The sequence below is a fragment of the Saimiri boliviensis genome, chromosome 1, assembly GCF_048565385.1.
Source record: "Saimiri boliviensis isolate mSaiBol1 chromosome 1, mSaiBol1.pri, whole genome shotgun sequence".
Lineage (NCBI taxonomy): Eukaryota > Metazoa > Chordata > Mammalia > Primates > Cebidae > Saimiri > Saimiri boliviensis.
This window is the reverse complement of record NC_133449.1, coordinates 43,846,756-43,873,306: the sequence shown is the minus strand read 5'-3', so window position 1 is coordinate 43,873,306 and position 26,551 is coordinate 43,846,756. Positions and strand designations below refer to the sequence as shown.

The window sequence follows — 26,551 nt, the reverse complement described above, 5'->3', positions numbered from 1 at the left end:
TAAACAGAAAAGAAGGTTTCCATAAGTAACTTTCAATGCTTCAAAAACAATTTTAAATCTGTTTTGTTTCAACTCAAACCTCCAAACTGATTTCAATTTGAATGCAACTCAATTTGAAGGAACTATGATGGTCAGCTTCCATTAACACTGAATAAATCATGGGCTTCAACCTCTTATCTGTTGTTATCATCCCTCATTTCTGAGATTCTAGAACTCCACCTAGACTCTTTCAACACCATCAACATGAACATTTAAACACTCTAAATTGATAAAAGCTGTCAAGTGAAGACATACCACCAGAAATATTTAAACCTCATTTAGAAGGGTCAAGTCAAAATTTTTGAAAACTAGCATCCTTTCAATGGATAAAGGTGTAGTTTGTTTACTAACACAAACGGCTTTCCTTAGTCCAAATTACAGACATAATAGATTTTTTGGCTATTCTCTCAAAACCACATTCTTTCAATAATACGCTATCAGCCAAGAAAAATAACATAGATCAATACTTATAGGCATGGAGCTCTGTCTACAATATATTGTTGGAAAAGACAGGCTGTAGAATAACAAGTATAATGATCTCAGTTTTATAAAAATACACATAATTGCAGGCAGGCAGAAAAGACTGGAAAGATATATGCCACAACAATGAAAGTAGCTGACTTCGGTGGATGGCAAAATTTTGAGTGTTTGTGTATATTTTCTGTAATATCTGGATTTTTTAAATCAATAATAAGTATATACTTTTTTAAAAAAAAATAATTGGGGAAAACATGATTTTCATTAGCTACTCAGGCAACAAACATACCCCTGTGCTTGTCTCAAAAAGCTACAGGTCAGAATTGTTTCATTTAGAGTTCAAAGACAAATATATTTTTAGACCCATTTATTAATTGATGACTGACAACCATCAACACTTTTTTGCTTAACTTATCCAGATGTAAAAAAGATACAGTCTGTTAAAAATAAAAATCAGAGGAGCTAGAGGTACCATCATTAAAATCCTTTCAGAAAAAAGCTGTCCACCGACAATAGCCTTTATATTTTGTTTTTGAAACCGTCTTTTTCCATTCTATTAAAAATAATTGATATCTCACCAAAATGTGGGCATTTCCATAGACCCAGAGATCCTTTCTGAAAAACTTTCTGGTTATGCCCATACCTTTCACAGTAAATTTTGCAGTAGGGAGACAGAATGGTTCTAGACAGAATAAATAAGTTAAACCCTTTATTTCATAAAACTAAAGGTCAGTTTTACCTTGATATCTTTTCAATCAGCGAATACTTACACACTCCAGACACTGTCCAGATAACTCAAATTTTAACTGAATTATACATAGATGTTGTCAAAAACCCACTTGAAACAACTGAGTATTTTTAAGACATTCAAAAGAACTGCCAATTATCTATTACTCTGGACTTTTTTTCTATCAATGTATCAAGCAATGATTCATAGAAAATTAGAAATCTAAATAAACTTTGGTGTTCCATAGGAATTTTTCACAAGATTACATTTTATATAAGCCTTTGGTTTTTAATCAGAAATGATAAAAATATCTATATGAAAAGAATTTTATCTTCTAGAAAAGATACCATCCATCAAGTTATATGTTACTTAAAAAGAGAGCCACATGTAAATCTGTATTGTCAGATAAAAGCTGCTTTTAGAAGACAATGAGTAATATACAATCCATATTTTTTATTTCAGTTTTTGTTTCCACTGCTAGGAGGCTCAGAACTAAATTTTATATAGGCTAGCCATCTAGTACATCTTCCAATATTTTATATGGCTCTTTATCTTTTAGTAATATCTACTACAGAATTCTATTTTATACATATTTTATCCAGCTTGGCTACTGCCAATGTCAAGAAAATGTCACAATTCTGTGTAAATGCCTCTGCTACAGCAACAAGCCATAAAGTACTTAAATAACAACAAATACTTCAAATTTAACAAGTTTAATTTTCAAATTAGAAGGTTGGGACAGACAGGGATGGCAAAGAAAGCAATGGTTTCATTTCTGGTAAAGAAAGAATTCTAAAATATACAGCTTCTATGAAAATATTAAAAGTTTTAAAATTTTAAGTTTAACTTTATCTACCGTACCTTTTCAAAATTAACATACTATTTTAATGACAAAAAAATTTACATACCTTATGTAAACAAGTGTCCACTACCCAATTGCACACATTTTCCAGGTCATCAGATACCTCAAGCCTAGATTTAACAAATTCACAGAGCTCCTCATTACTCATAACATCCCAGATCCCATCACAAGCCAAGATGATAAATTCATCCTCTTCTGCTCTTAAGATTTCATAAACCTCAGGCTCTGGAGAAACAAGTTGTTCTGTTGGGCCCTTGCCATCAACACACTTGTAATCATAGTCCCCCAGAGCACGAGACACTGCTAATGAACCATTCACACGTTGTATCATCACGCTGCCTCCTGCATTTTGGATTCGCTCCTTTTCCCTTGGATTGCAAGGTTTGTGATCCTGGGTAGAAAAGCAGACTTGTCCATTCCTATACAGAACAGCACGTGAATCACCACAGTTGATAAAGTAGATATGCTTAGGTGAAATCATAACTCCCACTGCAGTTGAACCACTCCTGTCCATCCCGTTTCTGAGGTCTGAAAAGTTACGCATGTATTCATCAATTTTCAAAAAGCCAGTTCTGATACCATTCTTAACATTTTCCACTGAAAGCTCAAGAGCAGATCCTGATTTTCCAGCTGCCCTAAAGTCTTCGTTGGTAGTGATGTGTTCTAATAAATGTGTTGAGCAGTAATTTGCCACTCGGGATCCAGCATGACCATCATAAACTGCAAAAAACGACCAGTCTTCCAAGCCATGAGGAATACCTACAACAGCTGTGTGTGCATCTTCCATTTCCACTCTCCATCCTTGCATGCTGCTCAGGCCATAACGTAAACCATTCCCAGCACCATGAGCATTATGTTTTTCAGTTTTGGGTTTATCCAAAAATGCACCCATGTTTAGCAATAAATCTGAAAAAAAAAAAAAAAATTGCAGGTGTTAAATGTTTAAATTTGACAGAAAATTTATCTACAATATTCCATCTATAGTCTAGTAACTCCTACTTCAAGGATATTTTTCAGTATTATCCTAATTTACAGGAACAACAACAAAAGCCCAAGAAATTTCCTCCCCTATATCCTACTTCTACAACAGTGGTTTCTCAGCCCTAGCACGTAAGAATCATCAGACCAATTAACTCAGAATCTCTAGGGATGGGACACAGATACCATCTTTTAAAAGCCTCTCTGGTGATTTTTATGTGCAGCCACATTGAGACCTCTGTTCTAGGAGAAAGGAAAACCAAGAAATAAGACTTCATTAATAATTTTATTTTAATTTAATTTACAAGGTGAGACTAGGGTTCGACATGTAAGTTTACAGTAGACTGGCCTAGTGAATCATGTTGTTCAATAAATCAAGGTAGCCAGGCGCGGTGGCTCAAGCCTGTAATCCCAGCACTTTGGGAGGCCGAGGCGGGCAGATCACAAGGTCAAGAGATCGAGACCATCCTGGCCAACATGGTGAAACCCTGTCTCTACTAAAAATACTAAAAATTAGCTGGGCGTGGCGGCGTGCGCCTGTAGTCCCAGCTACTTGGGAGGCTGAGGCAAGAGAATTGCTTGAACCCAGGAGGTGGAGGTTGCAGTGAGCCGAGATTGTGCCACTGCACTCCAGCCTAGTGCCTGGTGACAGAGTGAGACTCTTGTCTCAAAAAAAAAAAAAAAAAAAAAAAAAAAAAAATTAAATAAATAAATAAATAAAGGTAAAAAGATATGCTAATATATTTTAGAAGACTTTCCAAAGCAAGTATTGAAATCAAGATTTCTCCTCTCAGTGATCCTAAAGACAACCGAACAATTCAAACAAAAAATCTCCATTCTACACACATTTGGTTTTATCACTTTTACTATTTATCTATAAAACTGAAAACCGTATCATTACTTGGATGCTGTTAAAAACATAATTTTAACACGGTGCTAAAAAATGGACTTCACATTGCTAAATTTATAACCCATGAAGTAGCTACTCAGTGTTGACTGACAAAGACTTAGAACTGGAAGCTACTACTACGCATCACCTACTCCTCGCCTACCCAACTTTACTATTTTGTAGAATAAAGTTTTCCCAATTTCAAATGACTCAGACTAGAGTAATGGTTCCCAAAAGTATGCAAAAGAATTCTCTAGTATGTTTTTTACATACAATGCTGGCCCTATACTCTAATTAGGTGACCTTGGGCAAATTTCTTAGTCACCTGTACCTATATCTCACAGGGCTGCCATGAAAAATGAGTCAATGTAATGTGCTTAGAACAGCACTTAAAACACAATAAACACCATAAAATGTTTACTGTTGTATCTGCTCAAAATGCAGACTCCACAGCCCTATTCCCACACCTAAAGATTTTTTTTCAATCAATCTTGGATGCGATCATCAAAAAAAGCATGCTGGTGATTTAAGGTTTTGAGAGATACTGGTCTAGATTAATTTACTTCCATTTGGGTCTAGGTATCTTTGTGAGACTTTTTTTAGGTATGACCATTATTGATTTTTACAATAAAATTACATATTCCCATTTTAAAAATCTGATGAACCACTCAATACATATATATGCAAATATTTGTTATATATCAGTTTTATACTTATAACTTTCCTGTGTTAGATGTAATGCTGTATTAATAAATTACAAATATACTTATAGAAAAGGATTCCTAAAAGGATAAGATTAAAACCACGTAAAACTTATTTTTCATTCTACAGTTAAATGTCGTATTTTGTACTGAGAACAATGCAACAGAATATGCTTGATTACTTTTGAACATGCTGGTTTAATTCTCTGTGATACAATGATTTGAAAGCCTAGCTCTAAGTACATTTTTATATGCTTGCTTGTAAAGGCTATTTCATCTGAAAAGACAATTTTAAAAGACACTTAAGTGCAAATGAAACAGAATTGTTGTCTGTATTTATTAAATCACTTTTCTTTCTTTCTTCTTTTTTGGAGGTAGAGTCTTGCTCTATCAAGTGGCGCCATCTCAGCTCACTGCAACCTCAGCCTCCCAGGTTCACAAGCGATTCTCCTGCTTCAGCCTCCCAAGTAGCTGGGACTATATGCATGTGCCACCATAACTGGCTCATTTTTGCATTATTATTATTTATTTTTTAGTACAGACGGGGTTTCGAGTTTCACCATGTTGCCCAGGCTGGTCTCAAACCCCTGGCCTCCAGGGATCCGCCTGCCTTGGCCTCCCAAAGTGCTGGAATTAAAAGTGTGAGCCACCTTAGCCAGCCTAAATCACTTTTCAGTTCCATCTACAAATTATGGAAAAAAAGTTTTGTTGCAGTTTTCATCTTTCCTAATGCTCCTGCAATTAAGGTACTGCTGTTTTACATTTTGACAAGTAAGTTAAAAATCCACAAGAACTCTTCATTTATAAGTTTTTTTTTAAGTTTAGAAATTTCAATTTCCAAATTTGTCTTTAAGAATAAAGAGAGGAAAGAAGGAAGGAAGGTGAGGTCTTCAGTAAAAAGCTATTAGGGTGCCTAAGAATGGGAGGGATCCTGGAATGCCAGTCCGGAAAACCATCAGGAAACAAAAAGCCCCTGAGGCTGGGCTGCAAAACACAATGAAGGTTATACCAACAATGGCTTTCCTTGCCTCCTACTGCTCATCTCTGTAATGACTCCTACCTTCTGTTTCTCTCTTGAAAGTCACTTGCTCAAGATGCAGAGTCCTGGGAACTGGTATCTAATTGACTAAGCTTAGGTCACCAGCATACCTTTTGGCTGAATCAGGAATTCCATTCTTTTGCAAATTGGTAATTTTTTTTTTTAAGTTCCACAATGATCTCATTTGAAAGTTGGGGTTGTCCCATAATTATTTTATTTTATCTTATTTTATTTTACTCTTTTGAGACAGAGTCTTGCTCCATCTACAGGCTGGAGTGCAATGGTGCGATCTCAGCTCACTGCAACATCCACCTCCCAGGTTCAAGTGATTCTCCTGCCTTAGCATCCTAAGTGGCTGGGAATACAGGCACGTGATATCACGCCCAGCTAATTTTGTATTTTTAGTAGAGACGGGATTTCACCATGTTGGCCAGGATGGTCTCGATCTCTCGACCTTATGATCTGCCTACCTCGGCCTTCCAAGGTGCTAGGATTACAAGGCGTGAGCCACCACACCGGGCCATGATTTTATTTTTTAAATATTATAAACTATCATACATATAAGAGCTTATATAATGTGTTTATATAGTTAAAGAGTAATAAAACAATCACCCACGCATACAACCACACAATTTAAGAACAGAACATGATAAAAAAGCCTACTATTTAGCCTCTCCCCAGTCACATTCCTCTCTGTCCCAAGGTGGTCACAATCCTGAATTTTGTAATTAGTATCCCTTGAGGTTTAACTCTATTCATGTGTGGTTGTTCTGTTTTATGGATTTGGCACTTTTTAATGATACAAAGTGAAGTATGTACTATTATGTTAATATTTATTTTCCTTGTGCAACACTGTATTCTGAGATTCACCTACACTGATACAGAGTTGTAGTTCATTCACTGGTATTCCCTTATATGTGTGTATCACAGTTTATTTATCCATTCTACTATCAATTAACATTCAAGTTATTTCTCACTTTTTCTTTAAGGTACAATGCTGTTTTGAACAATCTTGGTGCATACATATGAGTGTTTCCAGACAATATAACAGAAATTTGACAGTGGGATATAGATTTTTTTCCACCAACAAAAATCATTAAATGACTTCCAAACATTTATTTCCCAAATGCCCTCTACTATACTACCTTCTTTAAAACATTTACTTGCTTAATAAGTAGGCTTTACCTTGAATGTAAAGATTAAGAGACAGAGAATGTGTTTTGGGTGGGGCCGATGTATGTGTCTGTAATGGGGTAGTAAAATGAAAGACCTAATTCTCACCTTTCAAAATGGGAAATCAATAATTTCCAAAAGTGAAAAATAAAAAAGCAGCACGAGAAGCATATTATTTAGATATGAAGATAAATTCCAAAGGAATCAGATGTTAAGGGTTCCAAATGGTTGTTTTGAAGGAAACTTCTCTAAGAGGAATGCAGAAACCACCAAGCCTTGTAGAATCATTTGGTTAAATCATGAAAATGTATATTTTAATTTAAAAAAAAAAAACCTAAATTTTAAAAAGCATAAAGTAAAACAATATCCCAATTACTCCAACTTGGTTATATTTATGTATCTAATTATCACATGTACCCTGAAAATATGTACATCTAGCACACATCAATAAAAAGAAACAAAACAAAAAGGTCCTATAAACGACAGACAGAAAAATGAACCCAAAAAACCCCTCACAAATGCAACTTAAATTATGTCCAACCTTACATTAATAAGAAAAATGAAAATTAAGACTATACCAAAATATCACTTTTCATGTATCCGACTGACAAAGATCAAAGGCTTGGTAATCATTCTCCCGGTGATGTTATACAGAAACATACTAACATTGCTGATACCAACAAACTGGCAGAATCTCAGTGGAAAGCAATTTAATAAAATCTGTCAAAATTACATTTGCACATACCTCTTAACAAAATTCTAAAAATGTACCTACAGGTTTACTCCTGTCTATATAAACTATTCACTGCAGTGCTGTTAGCAAAAGTAAACATATAAAACAATATTTGTATTACTCATTTGGGAACTGATTACTTAATAGGATGTCATGATATCTATTTAACATAAAACAATATGCTACAATTTGTAGAACACACACACACACACACACATACAAACATACACACTCTATATATGTGTGTGTATTTATATTCATTCTCTGGAATTATATACCACAACTAGAAATTTTGAGGAAGATTGTAAGAGACAGGAATAAAAGAGATATCTTCCATTATATACAATTTTATACCTTACCATTTTAAACTGTGAATGTAATAAAAATAAAATTACTTAAAGTTTAATATTATTTAGTGAATATTATTTCAACTAGGAAAATTCCTTGAATCTTTTTTTTTTTTTTTTTTAAAGACGAAGTCTCACTCTTGTCCCCTAGGTTGAAGTGCAATGGTGCAATCTTGGCTCACTGAAACCTCCGCCTCCTGGGTTCAGCAATTCTCCTGCCTCAGCCTCCTGAGAAGCTGGGATTACAGGCACCTGCCACCAAACCTGGCTAATTTTTGCATTTTTAGTAGAGATGAGGTTTCACCATGTTGGCCAGGCTGGTCTCGAACTCCTGACCTCAGGTGATCGGCCCACCTCAGCCTCCCAAAGTGCTGGGTTTACAGGCATGAGCCACCGTGCTCAGCCCTTTGAATCTTTTTTTAGCAATCAGAAGCTATAATCTATAAAAATCTAAACAATTATACCTAAATCATATATCAACATATCAATATCCAAAATTTTTCTCTCTTCAAACAAATCGAAGAAATGATCACTCACACTGGCACAGTGAGCTAAGATCCAGCACATACATCCTGTTTTTAAAAAATAAGTACCATTTCCTTGAAGAAGTAAATCCACCAGTGAACTCTACTATTTAAAAACATAAATAAAACACATGAATTCTACACTGACGGTAGGATGAGAAATGGGATGAAATGGCCTCTGTTAAGTCAGCATCAAACTTTAATAAAGCATGTAAAAGAGATGCATATCATCATAGCAACGGAGGGAAAAGTTCCTTTCTAGAAAAAATTTAGGACAAAACTAAGGACTTAACACTGCTAAAGCATCAATTTCTTCCTAACTGAATTGCAATTCTGTAAGAGATGAAGTGAACAAAATTCTTGTGATAAATTTTATAATTTTATTGAAATAGGATTAACAACAGTTCCCTAGACACCAATATAAATGCTACAGTATGAAGCATACTAACAAAAATCCAACATGCCTAACAAAAGAAGACATTTTTAAGACACTGCAATATGAGCATACTCTCAAAGAGCCTTGATACAAATGCATTATTGAGGGAGACTTTTTTTTTTTTTTTTTTTTTTTAACAAAGACGGGGTTTCACCATGTTGGTCAGGCTGGTCTTGAACTCCCGACCTCAGGTGATCTGCCTGCCTTGGCCTCCAAAGTGCTTGGATAACAGGCGTGAGCCACCATGCCCGGCCTATTGATGGAGACTCTTATCTAGCAACATACAGTTACAGGAAAACACAAAACAGTATTTCTTATGACTAACAGGTAGACTCCTTGCCAAAGCTCTAGAAACAATAAAAGCTAACATTTACAGTCTCTTTACCATAACCAGGCACAGAAGCCTACATTCACTTCATGTATATCAATTCATCTGCAACAATATTCAAAGGTTTGTTACTGTCCTCATTTTATAGATGAAGGCACTGAGTCACAGAAAGGCTGAGCAACTAGTCCAAGTAGGTAGCAGAGCTGTTCTAATGCACTCTGTCTGGCTCCAGAGGTGATGCACTTAACTACCACCAACACACACAGAGTAAATAAATATTAAAAGTATGCCAGTCTTTTTCCTCCAGAGTTGAGACAAATCTGTTTATTCACTTGAACAAAAATATACGTATTAATAGGTCAGAGCTTTGATTTTGTTTTCTTTTACATACACTACTTATTTCATTAGCAAATTCTATCAATTTTACCTCCAAATATAGCCCACATCAGTCTGTTTCTCTCAATCAATAGCTGCATCATTCCAGTCAAAGTTGGCATAATCTACCATAATAATCTCCTAACTTTTGCCTCCCTATTCATTCTCTAGAGTGACCTTTCTTAAGTATAATGGAATCATGTCTCTGGACATCCTACTGAATTGAGAAGAAAATTCAAACTTAGTACATCTATCTCTCTATAATCTGACCCCTGCTTACTTCTTCAATCTTGTTCCTGTAATTCTTCAGTTACCATTGACTGCTCTCTAGCTGCAGTGGCCTTATTTCTATTCCTCCAATATACCAAACTTGTCCCATCTCTAGACCCTTGGATTTGCTCTTTTCTTCCTAGAATCACTTTCATCCCTCCACCTCCATAGCTACATGGCTAGTTCCTTCCTAACATTTAGATCTCAGCCCCAATGGCAACTCAGAGAAACCTTCCAGACTATTCTCCTAACACCATCACATCTCATTTTCGTTTTTATTTTCCTCATAACTTGCTGAAATTGTTTTTCATCAAATTCTTTGCTTTTTTTACTCTGACCAGAATGTAAGCTCTATGAGAAGAAGGGCATCTGTCTTGTTTACTCCCAAAATTAATAAAACTATCATGGCACATAGTAGGCACTCCACAGATATTTGTGGAATAAACAAATAAACAAATGAGCACCAAATGAAGTAGATATTTTACTATTAAAAATACACATTCAATACCACTCACATTGCAGAGGCCCACTAGAACATGGGTAAACCAAGTTTACCAACTCAAGCTCATTAAAGTAGGAAAATATAAACACTTCAGTCTAAATTAATATAAGCTCAATGCCCTGAACTGCCAAACATATAAAGCACCATATTCAGTTCTAAGAATCATTTTAACTGACATTGACAAAATTAAAATATATCCTAAGCAGAAGAATGAAAATAGCATAAAGTTCAGAAAGCACATTCTATAAAGAAGAAGGCTTGAAGAAAATTGGGACTGTTTAGAATAGAGGGAGTATTAAGTCCTAACAGGGCTGATAGTGAACAGAACTGAATTCTTCTAAAAGAAGAAAAAGTCTTAATCATTTGTTCCAGAAGCCAGATCTAGGATCAATGGATAAAAGGCTTACTTGCTACATTAAGCTAAAGGTATAATATATTACATTAAAAATGAGTTATCTAGTTAACACTAAAGATATATTTTAACACTATTTATTAGGGATGCTGAAAGAAAGGGTGTAATCAAGTCCAAAACTGGAGTACGGTTGTCCTTCAATCATTCAACATTTAAAAAATTACATGCTGACTCTCCACCCACCTGATGAAGGATTTAAGACAAAAAACAAACAAACAAAAATGGCCATGTGTGGTGGCTCACACCTACAATACCAGCACTTTGGTAGGCTGAAGTGGGAGGACCACTTGAGCCCAAGGATTTAAGACCCGCCTGGGCAACATAGGGAGACCCTGTCTCCACAAAATAAAAAAAATTTTTTTTTTTTTTAAATTTTAGCTAGGCATGGTGGTGTGTGCCTGTAGTCCCAGCTATTCGGGAGGCTGAGGTGGGAGGAACTCTTGAGCCAGAAGGTCAAGGCTGCAGTGGGCCATGACTGCACCACTGAATACCAGCCTGGACCGCAGAGCAAGAACCTGTCTCAAAAAAACAAAACCATCAGGCCGGGTGCGATGGCTCACGCCTGTAATCCCAGCACTTTGGGAGGCCGAGATGGGTGGATCACCTAAGGTCAGGAGTTCGAGACTAGCCTGCCCAACATGGTGACACCCCATCTCTATTTAAAAAAACAATAAAAAACAATTTTAAAAAATTAAATTAAAATTTAAAAACCATCATACCGGATTGTGCCACTGCACTCCAGCCTGGGCGACAGAGCAAGACTCTGTCTCAAAAAAAAAAAATCTTTAGATAAAAGCAAATCACCGGGCGCGGTGGCTCAAGTCTGTAATCCCAGCACTTTGGGAGGCTGAGGCGGGTGGATCACGAGGTCGAGAAATCGAGACCATCCCGGTCAACATGATGAAACCCCGTCTCTACTAAAAATACAAAAAAAAATTAGCTGGGCATGGTGGCACGTGCCTGTAATCCCAGCTACTCAGGAGGCTGAGGCAGGAGACTTGCTTGAACCCAGGAGGCGGAGGTTGCGGTGAGCCGAGATCACGCCATTGCATTCCAGCCTGGGTAACAAGAGTGAAACTCCGTCTCAAAGAAAAAAAAAAAAAAAAGCAAATCATATGCTTTTAGATAAAGCAAATCATTAAACTTCAACAAAAGACTATCAGATACTTCAAAATTCTCCTCCTTACTGCAGTTGGCATACTTTGTTAGAGGAGGCACCTGGACACTGGCAAGCCTTGCTTAAGAACAGCACAATCTGTCAATCCCATCTGCTTCCTATCAAAGAAAATGAGGTGGTGTTAAGGATGCTTCAGGCTCATGGATAAGATTTTTCCCAAAGGTTTCTGAAGGCTAGTATGTTGCTCTTCTGACTAGGAAAGTAGCATACATAGCAATAACAATGCTTTATTTTTCAATGAGTTCTATATGTCAGGTGCTACACTAAAATATTGAAATACTCTATGTCATTTAGTTCTAGTAACAACTTAGTAAGGTTAGCACTATTTACATTCTCATTTTACCATTAAGAAAACTGGGATACCTAGGGTACCCAGACAACAAAACTAGTGGCAAATCAGTAATCAAACCAATTAAGACTAGCCTAGAGCACGCAGTCTCAAACTCTGGCTAATGTATTACAAGCTTTTTTCTTCCTTTTAAAAAATAATAGTTATATATGTTCACGGGTTTAAAAGGCAAGAATACTAAATGCAATGTCATATCCCTAATTGGATACTGACACAGATAAACAGAATTACTAGAAAAACTGGTGAAATCCAAAAGCTGGAGTTTAGTTAACAGGATAGTAATGTTAGTTTTTTTAAAGTTTTGATAAATGCACTACAGCAAATGTAAAAAGTTAACATTAGAGGCCTGGTGTGGTAGCTCACACCTGTAACCCCAACACTTTGGGAGGCCAAGGTAGGAGGATCACTTGGGCTCAGGAGTTTGAGATCAGCCTGGGCAAAATAATGAGACCCTATTTCTACAAAAAAGTAAAAAATTAGCCAGACGTGGTGGTGCACGACTGTAGCCCGGTTTACTTAGGAGGCTGGGATGGGAGATCTCCTGAGCTTGGGAGGTTGAGGCTAGAGTGAGCCCTGATCATACCACTGCACTCCAGTAGTGTGACAGGTGACAGAGCAAGCCGTCTCAAAAAAAAAAAAAAAAGAAGTTAACGTTAGTGGAAACTGGGTAGGGGGTAGATGGGGAAGTCTCTGAACTATCGTTGCAAACTTTTCTGTAAATCTGAAATTATTTCAACATTAAAAGTTTATTTTAAAAATGGAAAAAGTAAAAGGCAAGCCTCAGTTAAGTCATTCTAAGTACAGTGTTGGATGAAGCAAGGTAGTCTGGCTATGGAAAATCTCTCCACCTATGATTTTGCCAATCATGCTAGGTGGCTAGAAGTATCCTAAAAATCCCAAGATTATATAATAATTGGAAACTCTAAACCATTGATTCTATTTCTGAGATGTTACAACCACTCTTGGTCTATGACAGATCAAACATTTTCTTTTTTAATGGATAAACAATCTGAGCAACAAAATAATGTAATATTGGATTATAACCCATAGTAAAAATATCCATGAGTCCATGCTGATAAAAATAAAGGATTGAATATGTAAATGAATGGGGGTACCAGACAAATCTTCAATGCAGAAGAATGCCAAATAATTTATGTAGATCTCCCACCTTCAAAGAGGTCAAGCACAACTTCCCACCCATATGGGGAAAATTGGGCAGTTATTTTCTTTTCAAAAAGTACAAAATGAAAACAAGGGGGAGAGTAACTTTACAGTAGAGAAACCTGACAAACATTACCTCAGCCAGGTAATCAAACTTGACATTGACAGTTCATATTCCTGGTAATGAGAAAGGCACTTTACCTCAATGGTCTTCCTCCAAAACCAAATCCATAATAACCCCATTCTAATAATCAGAAAAGCATCAGAGAAACTCCAATAGAAGGATATCCTACAAAATATCTAAGCAGTACTCCTCAAAATTGTCAAGGTGATAAAAAACAAGGAAAGCCTGAGAAACTGCCACAGCCAACAGGGGCATAAGGAGACATGATGACTAAATGACTAGACCTACTGCTCTCTAGCTGCAGTGGCCTTCTTTCTATTCCTCCAATATACCAAACTTGTTTCCTACCTCTAGACCCTTGGATTTGCTCTTTTCTTCCTAGAATCACTTTCATCCCTCCACCTACGTAGCTGCATGGCTAGCTCCCTCCTAACATTTGGAAGGTGCTGGTACATCCTTAATGGGATCTCGGACAGAAAAAGGCCATTAGGTAAAAACTCAGAAAACGCAAATAAATGATGGGCTTTAGTTAACATTGTATCAATATTGGCTCATTAATTGTAAGGGCTCAACTGGACAGTTCTCACCTGAGCTTTCTCATATTATTGAATACAAATAACTGGCTGGGGAGAAGGTCACCTGAAAGCTCACTTAACATGACTGGCAGCTGATTAGAGATGCCGCCTAGGAATTTAGCTGAGACTGTTCCAAGGAGTATCTGTATGTGGCCTCTCCAGATTGAGGATTTCAACACTGTCAGACTTCTTAAATGTCACCAGGTTACCAAAGCAGAAGCTACATGGCCTTTTCTGGCCAACCCTCAGAAGTCTGAGGGTTGCATTATTGGTTACTGAAGTCACTTCTGTTGCATTATTGGTTACAAGCAAGTCACTAAGTCCTGTTCAGATTCAAGACAAAGGAACGTAGACCCTACTTCTCAAAGGAGAAGATTAGTAAACAGGTTGCAGACATATATTTTTTATTTTTAGAGACAATACTCTGTCGCCTAGGTTGGAGTGCAGTGGTACAATCATAGCTCACTGCAGCCTTGGAACTCCTGGCCTTCAGCAATCCTTCCACCTCCAAAGTACTGGAATTACAGGTTTAAGTCACCACACCTGGCCTGTCGGGTAGTTTTAATACATGTCTGGGCTAGGCATGGTGGCTCATGCCTGTAATCCAAGCACTTCAGGGTGCCTAGGTTTGGAGGATCGCTGGAGGCTAGAAATCTAAGGCCAGCCTGCGCAACAGAGCAAGATCCTATCTTTACCAAAAAATGGGGGAAAAAATTAGCCCAGCATGATGGTGTATGCCTGTAGCACCAGCTATATGGGAGACTGAGGCAGGAGGATCACTTGAGCCCCAGAGGTTGAGGCTGTAGTGAACTATGATCATGTCACTGTACTCTAGCCTGGGTGACAAAGTGAGACCCTGTCTCCTGGGAAAAAATAAAAAAGACTAGGTGAGGTGGCTCATGCCTGTAATCTCAGCACTTTGAGAGGCAGAGGTGGGTGAATTACCTGAGGTCAGGAGTTCAAGATCAGCCTGGCCAACATAATGAAACCCTGTCTCTACTAAAAATACAAAAATTAGCCAGATGTGGTGGCACTCAGCTGTCATCCCACCTACTCAGGAGGCTGAAGCAGGAGAATCACTCGAACCCAGAAGGCAGAGGTTGCAGTGAGTCAAGATCGCACCACTGCACTCCAGCCTGGGCGACAAAGTGAGACCCTGTCTCAAAAAAAAAAAAAAAAAAAAAAAAGCAAAAGACTGGAGGCTTATCTTGCAAAGGGTGAACTATAGGGACTCTGGGTTTAGAGATAGCAGATTTAGCTGAAGGGCAGAGTAAAAAGCCTTACTGAAAACCAGTGATTTAAACTATAAATAAAAGCTGATATGCTCAGCCTTCTTTACCAACTCCCAGAAATCAAAGAAACCACAAGCAGGCAACAGCTCTATTGCTCTCTGAGGAAATTCAATAGTCCCAGAGAAAGTATCTACAGATTACTTACACAAAGGAATACTCCATAAAATGCTCAGTCCGCAAATTCATCCTACAGTGAGGCCTATCAAATGACATGCCTGTCAAGGCTGTCAGGGCAACACTTAAGTATGAAGAGATATCCAAAGATTACTAGATACTGGAAAAATATATACATCATGAAAAACAAAATAAATCAAACAAAGAAAAAGGAATCGGAAGAAAAAAAACATGCAGGGACTAGGGAAAAAAATCCTCAAGAGAAATAAAAGAGTATTGTATTCATGAACAAAAAGATATTTAAAAAAAAAAAAAAAAAAGGCCGGGCGCGGTGGCTCAAGCCTGTAATCCCAGCACTTTGGGAGGCCGAGGCGGGTGGATCACGAGGTCAAGAGATCGAGACCCTCCTGGTCAACATGGTGAAACCCCGTCTCTACTAAAAATACAAAAATTAGCTGGGCATGGTGGCGCGTGCCTGTAATCCCAGCTACTCAGGAGGCTGAGGCAGGAGAATTGCCTGAACCCAGGAGGCGGAGGTTGCGGTGAGCCGAGATTGTGCCATTGCACTCCAGCCTGGGTAACAAGAGCGAAACTCTATCTCAAAAAAAAAAAAAAAAAAAAAAAAACTGGGTGGTGCAGTGGTTCATGTCTGCAATCCCAGTGCTTTGGGAGTTCAAGGTCGAAGGATTGCTTGAGACCAACCTAGGCAACAAAGTGAAACTCTGTTTCTATTTAAAAAAAAAATTTAAGCCAGGTATGGGGGCTCACGCCTGTAATCCCAGCACTTTGGGAGGCCGAGGTAGGTGGATCACCTGAGGTCAGGAGCTTGACACCAGCCTGGCCAACACAGTGAAACCCCATCTCCACAAAAAATACAAATATTAGCTTAGCATGGTGCTGCAGGCCTGTAGTCACAGCTAGCTGGGAGGCTGAGGCAGGAGAATGGCTTGAACCTGGGAGGTGGAGGTTGCAGTGAGCCGAGATTGTGCCACTGCACTCCAGACTGGCGAAGAGATAAAGACTCTGTCTCCAAAAAAAAAAAAAAAAAAAAAAAGAATTTAATTAGCTGGGTATAGTAGCAAGCACATGTAGTCCTAGCTACTAGGCAACTGGGATGGGAGGATTGCTTTGACCCAGGAGTTCAGGACTGTAGTGACGGACCACTGCACTTAGCCTGGATGACAGAGTGAGAATCTGTCTCTAAAAAAAAAATTCAGAGGAAAGTGCTTTTTGAAATTAAAATGGCATACAAATGGACAAAAAATATGTGAAAAAAATGTTCAACACTACTAATCTTCAGGGAAATACAAATTAAAGCCACAATAACATAGCATCTCACACCTGTCAGAATGACTATTAGGAAGATAAAGATAACAGGTAAGGATGCGGAGAAAAGAGAACCCTTGTACACTAATGGTGGACATGTAAATTAGCACAGTCAGTACGGACAACTATCTGGTGTTTCCTCAAAAAACTAAAACCAGAACTGCCATATGATCTGGCAATCCCACCTCTGGGTATACGACCCTAAGGAACTGAATTCAGTATGTGGAAGAAATATCTGCACTCCCATGTTCACTGTGGCATTATTACCAAAACTAAGTTACGTAATCAACCTAAGTGTCCATCAATGAATTAATGGATAAAGAAAAGATGGTATATATACGCAATGGAATACTGTTCAGCCTTAAAAAAGAAGGAAATTCTGTCATTTACAACAACATGGATGAACCTGGAGGATATTATGCTAAGTAAAATAAGCCAGGAATAGAAAAACAAATATTGTATATTCTCACTTGCATGTCTTATCTACAACAATCAAACTCATAGAAGCAGAGAGTAAAATGGTAGATACCAGAGGCTGGGAGGGTGGTAAAGAATGGGGAGATACTGGTCAAAGGATAGAAAGTTTTGGTTAGACAGGTGGAATAAATGATAATTACTTAAGGTGACAGATACGTTCATTAGCTTGATTCAACTATTTTACACTGCATACATATGTTATAATTTTAAACCTAATAAATATGTAAGACTATAATGTCAAGTTTAAAAAAAATTTTTTTTAATAAAAATGATAGGCCAGGTGTGGTGGCTCATGCCTGTAATCCCAGCACACAGGGAAGCTGAGGCAGGCGGATCACCTGAGGTCAGGAGTTGGAGACCAGCCTGGCCAACATGGCAAAACCCTGCCTCTACCAAAAATACAAAAATTAGCCAGGCATGGTTACAGGCACCTGTAATCCCAGCTACTCGGGAAACTGAGGCAGGAGAATTACTTCAACCAGGAGACGGAGGTTGCAGTGAGCTGAGACTGCACCACTGCACTCCAGCCTGGGCAACAGAGCAAGACTCTATCTCAAAAATAAAATAAATAGTAAAAATGACAGAAAATTGGCCGGGCATAGTGGCTCACGCCTGTAATCGAAGCACTTTGGAGGCCAAGGTGGGCAGATCACCTGAGGTTGGGAGTTCAAGACCAGCCTGACCAACATGGTGAAACCCCATCTTAAAAAAAAAAAAGAGAAAATTTTCAATAAAAGATTAGAAAATCGAACTGAAAAAACAAAAACATCCAAAGTAAAATCCCCCAGAGCCCTCCTCCTTCACAAAAACCAAATAGACTCAAAGTAGTAAAGAATAAAACTAAGAAAGCTGCAGAGTCAGTCCTGAAACTAATAGCTATTACAGAAAGAACAAGAAAAGGAAAGGGAAGGAATTTATCAAAGAAATGATTCAGAAAAGTTTCCCAGAACTAAACACCATAAGTGTCAAGATTGAAAGTAGAACCCCACCCCCCAACACACAAAGCAAGTGAAATTTCAAAACGTTGGTGTTAAAGATAAACCCAAAAAATTCCCAGAGGGAAAAAAATAAGTCACACATAAAGAATTAGGAACCAGAACAGCATGAGAAATCTACAAAATGTAATCTGGTAGAATAAAAATGCATATAATTTCCCAGGGAACTGTGGATTATAGAGGATCCACCCAGAGAAATCTAATATATATACAAGCTGAAGCATACGATGATGGTAATACAATGTAATTCTCTACAGAATTTAAAAGTATGGATTATATTTACTTGTATCACCATGAATAGATAAAAAATAAAAGCAGCTGGAAAAGAATACACACAGTGTGATGCCATTTATGCAAAGTTATAAAATTTACAAAGCAATAGATTAGTTTACATACATAAATATGGAGCAAAAGTATTTATAAACATGCTTGAGTAGTATGAAAAATAATACTACTATCAAGACTAACTTGAAAGTACTTACTTCTAGGGAAATAGTGAAGTGGTAATATTTAAAGTTGGTTAACATTTCTCTATGAGATCAGTTTGAAGCAAACAGCAAAATGCTAATGTCTGTTAAATCTTGGTGATGAGAACATGGATCTTTATGTTAAGAATCAAAAATGTTCATGCTGCAAGACTATTCAAATAAGCGGCACACAATGATATAAAAGTTCGTGTCTCAGTAAAATCTCATTTCAATACAATAATTGTGTACAATTTCTTTTACTACTAAATGGTCATTAATACCCATTTCCTCAACAAATATTACAGTAAAACTTAGTCAACAAAAATATGGGTATTTGCTCTGTTCAAATTATGGAGTGTGAAAATGCTATGTAAACACATATGTAGAACAGAAACTGTTTAGCCAAAATAAATGTCGCTTCTGTTTTAACAGATGCCTGGTCTAACACTTACAAATAAAAGATCAACTCATTTAAATTTATCTGCCTATTAAATTTTTTTAGAGTTCTTTAAAATTACTTTCAAAAGAAATGGGGAAAAAAAGCCTTAAAAAGAGAGAACAAGCAAAGGGGACAAAAGCTTCAAAAGTGATACAGTAAAAAAAGATGTAAGTTTCAATATTTTCTAAAAATCAAACATACTAGGCCAGGCGCGGTTGCTCACGCCTGTAATCCCAACACTTGGGGAGGCTGAGATGGGCAGATTATCTGAGGTCAGAAGTTCGAGACCAGCCTGGCCATCATGGTGAAACCCCATCTTTAAAAATAATAATAATAATTTTGTAATGAAAACAATCATTCACATTCATACAATATAATCCATATGATAAAAGGGTTTCTAGTTCAAGACAGATGGAACAAAGCCATTTATAATTCCTTCCAACACTCCATCAAAATGTTAGTAAAGAAAAATATTTTAAAAGGTATAAAACATAAAACAATGAAAAATTAGGAGGAAATGGGGGCAAGAGGTATGTCATCAATGAGTAGAGATATCAAAACCTTTGGAAGCTATCAAGCAGACAAAAGCAGTGATTAATTTAAAAAAAAAAAAAATGAACAGGAAGCAGTGGCTCATGCCTGTAATCCCAGCACTTTGGGAGGCCGAGGCAGTTGGATCACCTGAGGTCAGGAGTTTGAGACCAGTCTGGCAAACATGGCGAAAATCCATCTCTACTAAAAATACAAAAAATTAGCCAGGCATGGCAGCAGGTACCTGTGATCCCAGCTACTTTGGAAGCTGAGTCAGGAGAATTACTTGAATCCGGGAGGCAGAGGTTGCAGTGAGCCGAGATGGCACAATGCACTTTAGCCTGGGCGACAGAAAGAGACTCTGTCCCAAAAATAAATAAATAAAAATAAAAAAGAATGGAAGGACCAGAAGCTTAGCAAGTTAGAACTGTAGAGGGAATTCCAGACAGGTTGAGAACTCAGACATATACGTTCACAGATGTAAAACAGGATCATGCCTGCGAATAAGAATGAAGGTGTAACTAAGATGGAGAACCATCAACCCCAGTCTCCCCTCAAACAGACAAAAAGTAGAAGTGTTCTTTCTTTTCTCAAGAAACTTAAGATGAATTCTCTATTCATATTTAAGAATAAGTATGAACAGTCAAGGATAATCAGCCATGTAAAGAAAGAAAGGAAGTATGGCTGGGCATGGTGGTTTACACCTGTAGTCTCACCACTTTGGGAGGCTAAAGCAGGTAGATTGCTTGAGCCCAAGAGTTCAGACCAGCCAGGGCAGCATGGTGAAACCTGATCTCTATAAAAAATACAAAAAGATGAGCCAGATATGGTGGTGGCATGTCTGTAGTCCCAGCTACCCGGGAGACTGAGGTGAGAAGATTACCTGAGCCCAGGAGGTTGAGGCTGAAATGCCTGGGTGACAAAGCAAAAACCTGTCAAACAAACAAATCAAACAAACAGAAACCAAGGTGGCACCTCCCTCTCTCTATTTTGCTTCCTCTGTTGCTATGTGATCCCCATAAAAGAAAGAAAAGAAAAAGAGGGGAGAGGAGGAAGAAAAGAAGGTTGGCAGACTGGGCATAGTGGCTTATGCCTGTATTCCAGCACTTTGGAAGGCTGGGGCAGGAGGATTACTTGAGGCCAGGAGTTGAAGACTGGCCTAGGGAACAAAGCAAGACCTCATCTCTAGGACAAATTGAAAAATTAACCAGTCATTTTGGCATGTGCCTGTGATCCCAGCAACTCAGGAGGCTGAGATGGGAGGACTGCTTGAGCCTGGGAGGCCAAGGCTGCAGTAAACCATGATTGTACTGCTGCACTCCAGCCTGAACGAGAAAGCAAGACCCAGTCTCGAAAGAAAGAGAGAAAGAGAGGCAGCAGCAGCATTAAAGGCAGGATAAACAGTGGAGAAGAGAAGGAAAAAACTACTTAATAAAAGAGAATTTTTTCCTTTAAATCAGAATCCTCAGAGATTAAAAAAGATACCTCATCTTGCTTCCATAAAATAGCAGGATATTACAAAATGAAACATAGTACAAGAGCAGCTTTTCAGATTTTTAAACATGACTGCCTCAATCCATCCCCCTTCTTAAAAAACAAACAAACAAAAATCCAAAAAATTCTTGATCGTTTTGGAAGTTAAAGTAAGCCAAAGCAATCTCCTGGACTATATATCAAATTTTAAAAATTTAAAGGTGAACATCACAGAGGTTCAATCCAGGAAATGCAATGCTGGACCAAACAAATATTCCAGAAATATAGAAGAAATGAAATTATCAAAGAAACGATAAAACAAAAATAATTTGTCAGACCTGAGAGAAGATACAAATACTGAGAGTCAAAGCCTACTGCTTGGTGGAGGGGCAGAGTAGGGGAGAGATTCCATGTTTAAACAGATTATGGACTTTCAGAATTAAAAGAAACTTAAAAGCTTTTGGAAGTAGTATGGCAGTTCCTCAAAAAATTATAAATATAACAACCATATGATCCAGCAATGCCACTTCTGTGTATGTATCCAAAAAAATTGAGAGTGGAATCTCAAAGAGATATTTCTATTTGTACACCCATGATCATAGTACCCATATTATGCATACTAGCCAAGAGGTAGAAGCAACCCAAATATCCAATGACAAATGAATGGATAAACAAAATGTAGTATATACATAGAAAGAATTATTATTCAGTCTTTAAAAAAAAAAAGTGAAGGAAATCCTGACACATGCTACATACACCATGGACAACATGCTGGTCACAAAAAGATGAATCCTGTATGATTCCACTTATATGGGGTATCTAAAACAGTCAAATTCATAGAAACAGAAAGTAGAATGATAGGTACCATAGTTACTGTGGACTGGGGGTAGAAGGAGAATGGGGAAGTTGTTGTTTAATGGACACAGAGTTTCAGTTTTGCAAGATGAAAAAGTTCTGGAGATTTGTTGCACAATAATGTGAATATACTTAACACTACTGAACTGTACACTTTTTTCTTTTTTGTAGCAACCATAGCCTGATATGAACTGTATACTTAAAAATGGTTAAGATGATAATGTTATGTTATATGCTTTTTATACTACAATTAATTTTTTTTTAAGCTTTTGGGAGTAAGAATAGAGCTAGAAAGTCATCTACACAAAAAGAATCCAAATTGCACGAGACTTTTCATCAACCAAACTAGACCACAGAAAATTCCTTTGATATTCCAAAGCAGAAAATCAAATGATAATGTCTAAATTTTAAAAATCATTAAATAGTTGTATAAACATTTTAGTTAAAAATCAGGCCAGGCACAGTGGCTCATGCCTGTAATCCCAGCACTCTGGAAGGCAGAGGCAGGTGGAACGCCTGAGTACAGGAGTTCGAGACCAGGCTGGGCAACATAGTGAGACCCTGACTCTAAAAAAAAACTTCAAAAAGTAACTGGGCATGGTGGTGTGTGCCTGTAGTCCCAGCTACCTGGAAGGCTGAGGTGGGAGGATTGCATGAGCCCAGGAAGTAGAAGTTGCAGTGAGCCAAGATGCACTCCAGCCTAGGTGACAGAGAGAGACCCTGTCTCAAAAGAAAAAAAGCTTGTACAAATGAAATACTTAAAACGGTGTGACTCTTTCTATCTTCAAAGGTAAGCATAAGATGTATACAATAATTAGGATTACTATGAAACCCAACAATATTAAAGTCATTATCAAAATATTTTTTAAAACTTGACATAGTAACATATGTCTTCTTCACTAGCACAATAATAATATCTAGTAGCAGGTCTAATAAGTGTCATAATGAAGTAGTGGTTACTTTAATAATATTTTAAGATACCTGCAACAACTACAACATGATATAGAAATATCTGATTTCTAAAGAAGATAAGTAAAAAGTATTGCGGTACTATACTGATAATTGAAGAAAATGTTAAATTTCAGTTAGAGATTAGTGAAAATAAAAACATGATCTGGGAGACAGATCCAAGATGGCTGATCACTAGCAGCTCGGGATTGTAGCTCCCAGTGAAAGTGCAAAGAACGAGAGGACGCCACACCTTCACATGAATTCTTGTTGCTCACGCACCAGGAGATTCCCAGCGGAGGAGCCCCACAGGTGGCCAGCATGACTCTTGTGACCGGCGAGGCGGTTTTGCCGGCGCCTCTTGGCAGAGCGTCGGCTCTTGGTGCAGAGTCAGAAAAGCACCATCAATCTTAACGCTGATTTAGTCGGCGCAATGGGTTGCTCAGATTTCGGCGCTGAGAATCAGTAAGTTGGATGTCCACTCAGAAACCCAATTACAAAGACGGTAATTATAAAGACCACAGATGGATAAATCTACAACGAAGGGAAGAAAACAGCTGAAAAAGGCTGAGAATACCCAAAATCAGAATGCCTCTCCCTCAGCAGGGGATCACTGTTCCTCATCAGCAACGGAACAAGGCTTGATGGAGAACGAGTGTGTTCCAATTACAGAAGCAGGCTTCAAAATGTGGATAATAAAAAACTTCTGTGAATTAAAAGAACTTGTTCTAACCCAATCCAAAGAAACTAAGAACTTTGAAAAAAGGTTTGACGAAATGTTAACAAGAATACACAATTTAGAGAGGAATACAAGTGAATTGATGGAGCTGAAAAACACAATACGAGAACTACGTGAAGTATGCACAAGTTTTAACAGCCGAATTTATCAAGCAGAAGAAAGGATATCAGAGGTCGAAGACCAACTTAATGAAATAAAACGAGAAGACAACATTAGAGAAAAAAGGACAAAAAGGAATGAGCAAAATCTCCAAGAAATACGGGACTATGTGAAAAGACCTAATCTACGCTTGATGGGTGTACCTGAATGTGACGAAGAGAATGAATCCAAGCTGGAAAATATGCTTCAGGATATTATTCAGGAAAATTTTCCCAACCTAGTAATGCAGGATAATATTCAACTTCAGGTAATACAGAGAACACCACAGAGATATTCCTCAAGAAGAGCAACTCAAAGGCACATAATCGTCAGATTCACCAGGGTTGAAATGAAGGAGAAAATACTAAGGGCAGCCAGAGAGAAAGGTCAGGTTACCCACAAAGGGAAGCCTATCAGACTTACAGCAGATCTCTCAGCAGAAACCCTACAAGCCAGAAGAGAGTGGAGACCAATATTCAACATCCTTAAAGAAAAGATCTTTCAACCAAGAATTTCACATCCCGCCAAACTAAGCTTCATAAGTGAAGGAAAAATAAAGTTTTTTGTGAACAACCAAGTACTCAGAGATTTCATCACCACCAGGCCTGCTTTACAAGAGCTTCCAAAAGAACTGCTACACATAGAAAGGAACAAACAGTATCAGCCTTTCTAAAAAATAACAAAAAGTAAAGAGCATCAATATAATGAAGAATTTTACATCAACTAATGGGCAAAATAGCCAGCTAATATTAAATGGCAGTATTAAACTCACATATATCATTATTAATTCTAAATTTAAATTGACTAAATCTCCCAATTCAAAGACAGACAGGCAATTTGGATAAAAAACTAAAACCCATCGGTATGCTGCATCCAGACCCATCTCACATTCAAGGATACACAAAGACTCAAAACAAGGAATGGAGAAAGATTTACCAACCAGACAGCAAAAATAAATTTAAAAAAAGCAGAAGTTACAATTTTTGCCTCTGATAAAATAGTCTTTAAAGCAACAAAGATCAAAAGAAGCAAAGAAGGACATTATATAATGATAAATGGATCAACGCAACAAGAAGAGCTAAAGATCCTAAATATATACGCACCCAATACAGGAATACCCAGATATACAAGACTAATAAGGAGACTTAGACTCCCACACAATAATAGTGGGAGACTTCAACATTAATATTAGACAGATCAATGAGACAGAAAATTAACAACAATATCCAGGACTTGAACTCAGATCTGGAACAAGTAAACGTAATTAACATTTATAGAACTCTCCAGTTTAAATACACAAAACATACACTCTTATCAGTACCACATCATATCAACTTAGAAGTTTAAACGAAATGTTGGTTGGCTCCTTGTTTGTTATTCTCTTCCCTCATTTTCTTTCATGTCTCCATTATTAAGGACAATTATAGGCATACCCATATTTAGACTGCATTCTAGCCCGGGCAGTAAAGCAATACCCCATTCTCTCTCCCTCTTCCTCTTTCTCTTTCTTTCTCTTCTTTATTCTTTTTCTTATTATTCTTTTTTTCTTAAAAAAAAAAAAAAAAAAAAAAAAAAAAAAAAACATGATCCTTCTGAATTTTATTGATAGACCCCTATGTGGGTCTGTGGGCTCCAGCTTAAAAATCCCTGATTTAGCCTGTGCCAACAGCAATTTAAGGGAGAAGAGGGGAGGTATAATGTACCTCCCCAAAACAAGTAGTCAGTTTTGAACACGTTCAGTTAGAGATACCTGTTACATATCCAGTGGAGAGAGTGCAGGCAGGTGGATCTAGAAATAAAGCATTCGGGAGTGGGATCAAAGATGAAGACATAAATTTGGGGGCATTTATATGGTAATTAAATCCCCATTTAAACCCCTTGAGAACAGAGTAAATATAATTTAAAAAGAGAAGACACTAAAGAACTAAGTTCTTCAGCACTCCAACATTTAAAGGTCAAGAGTTGAAAAAAAATGCAGTAAAGGTTACTGAGAATCAGCAACCATGGTTGTGGGAGGAAAACCAAGAGTGTGGTACCCCTGACAACAAAGAAAACTATGTTTACAGAGGAGAAAGTAATCAACTGTCTCAAATGCAGCTAATAGGTAAATGTCCTATTAAAAAGAACCCCCGATGGATAACTATTCGAACAGCAAACATTTCCTATGTGCTGGGAATTGTTTCAACATATTTACAGGCATGAACTCATTTAATCTTCACAGCAATCCTATGAGGAAGGTACTATTATAATCACTACATTACAAATGAGGAAACATACAATGGGGTTAAGAACTTGTCAAAGACACACAACTATCAAGTGGTAAAACTAACATACTAACCCATGCAGTCCAATTCCAAAGCCAAATCTCATCTTCAGGCTCCTAATCGGGTCAAAAAGCTCTCTGGCTTATTCTCTCTCTTCCTCCTGGGGCTCACTGGTATACCCTTCAATACTTAATAAAGAAGCTAAAGCTTTGGGCTTTAGTGGGTGGTGATGAGGCAGGCCTTTTGGCTTCCTCTGGTTTTAGGTCATTCGGGCCTACCTAACAGCTTATGTAAA

At 37.6% G+C, this 26,551-nt stretch overlaps 1 protein-coding gene across 3 annotated transcripts in view; it reads right to left on the bottom strand.

The window, feature by feature from the left end:
• PPM1B (protein phosphatase, Mg2+/Mn2+ dependent 1B) overlaps nt 1-26,551 on the bottom strand; it is a 77,738-nt gene that overhangs the window by 30,191 nt on the left and 20,996 nt on the right. For all 3 annotated transcript variants that reach the window (XM_074396683.1, XM_003926758.4, XM_010337467.3), the window contains one exon: nt 2,152-3,011. In XM_074396683.1, the coding sequence (XP_074252784.1) occupies nt 2,152-2,997 (846 nt within the window). In that variant the 5' untranslated portion in view covers nt 2,998-3,011. The remainder of the gene's footprint in view (nt 1-2,151; nt 3,012-26,551) is intronic.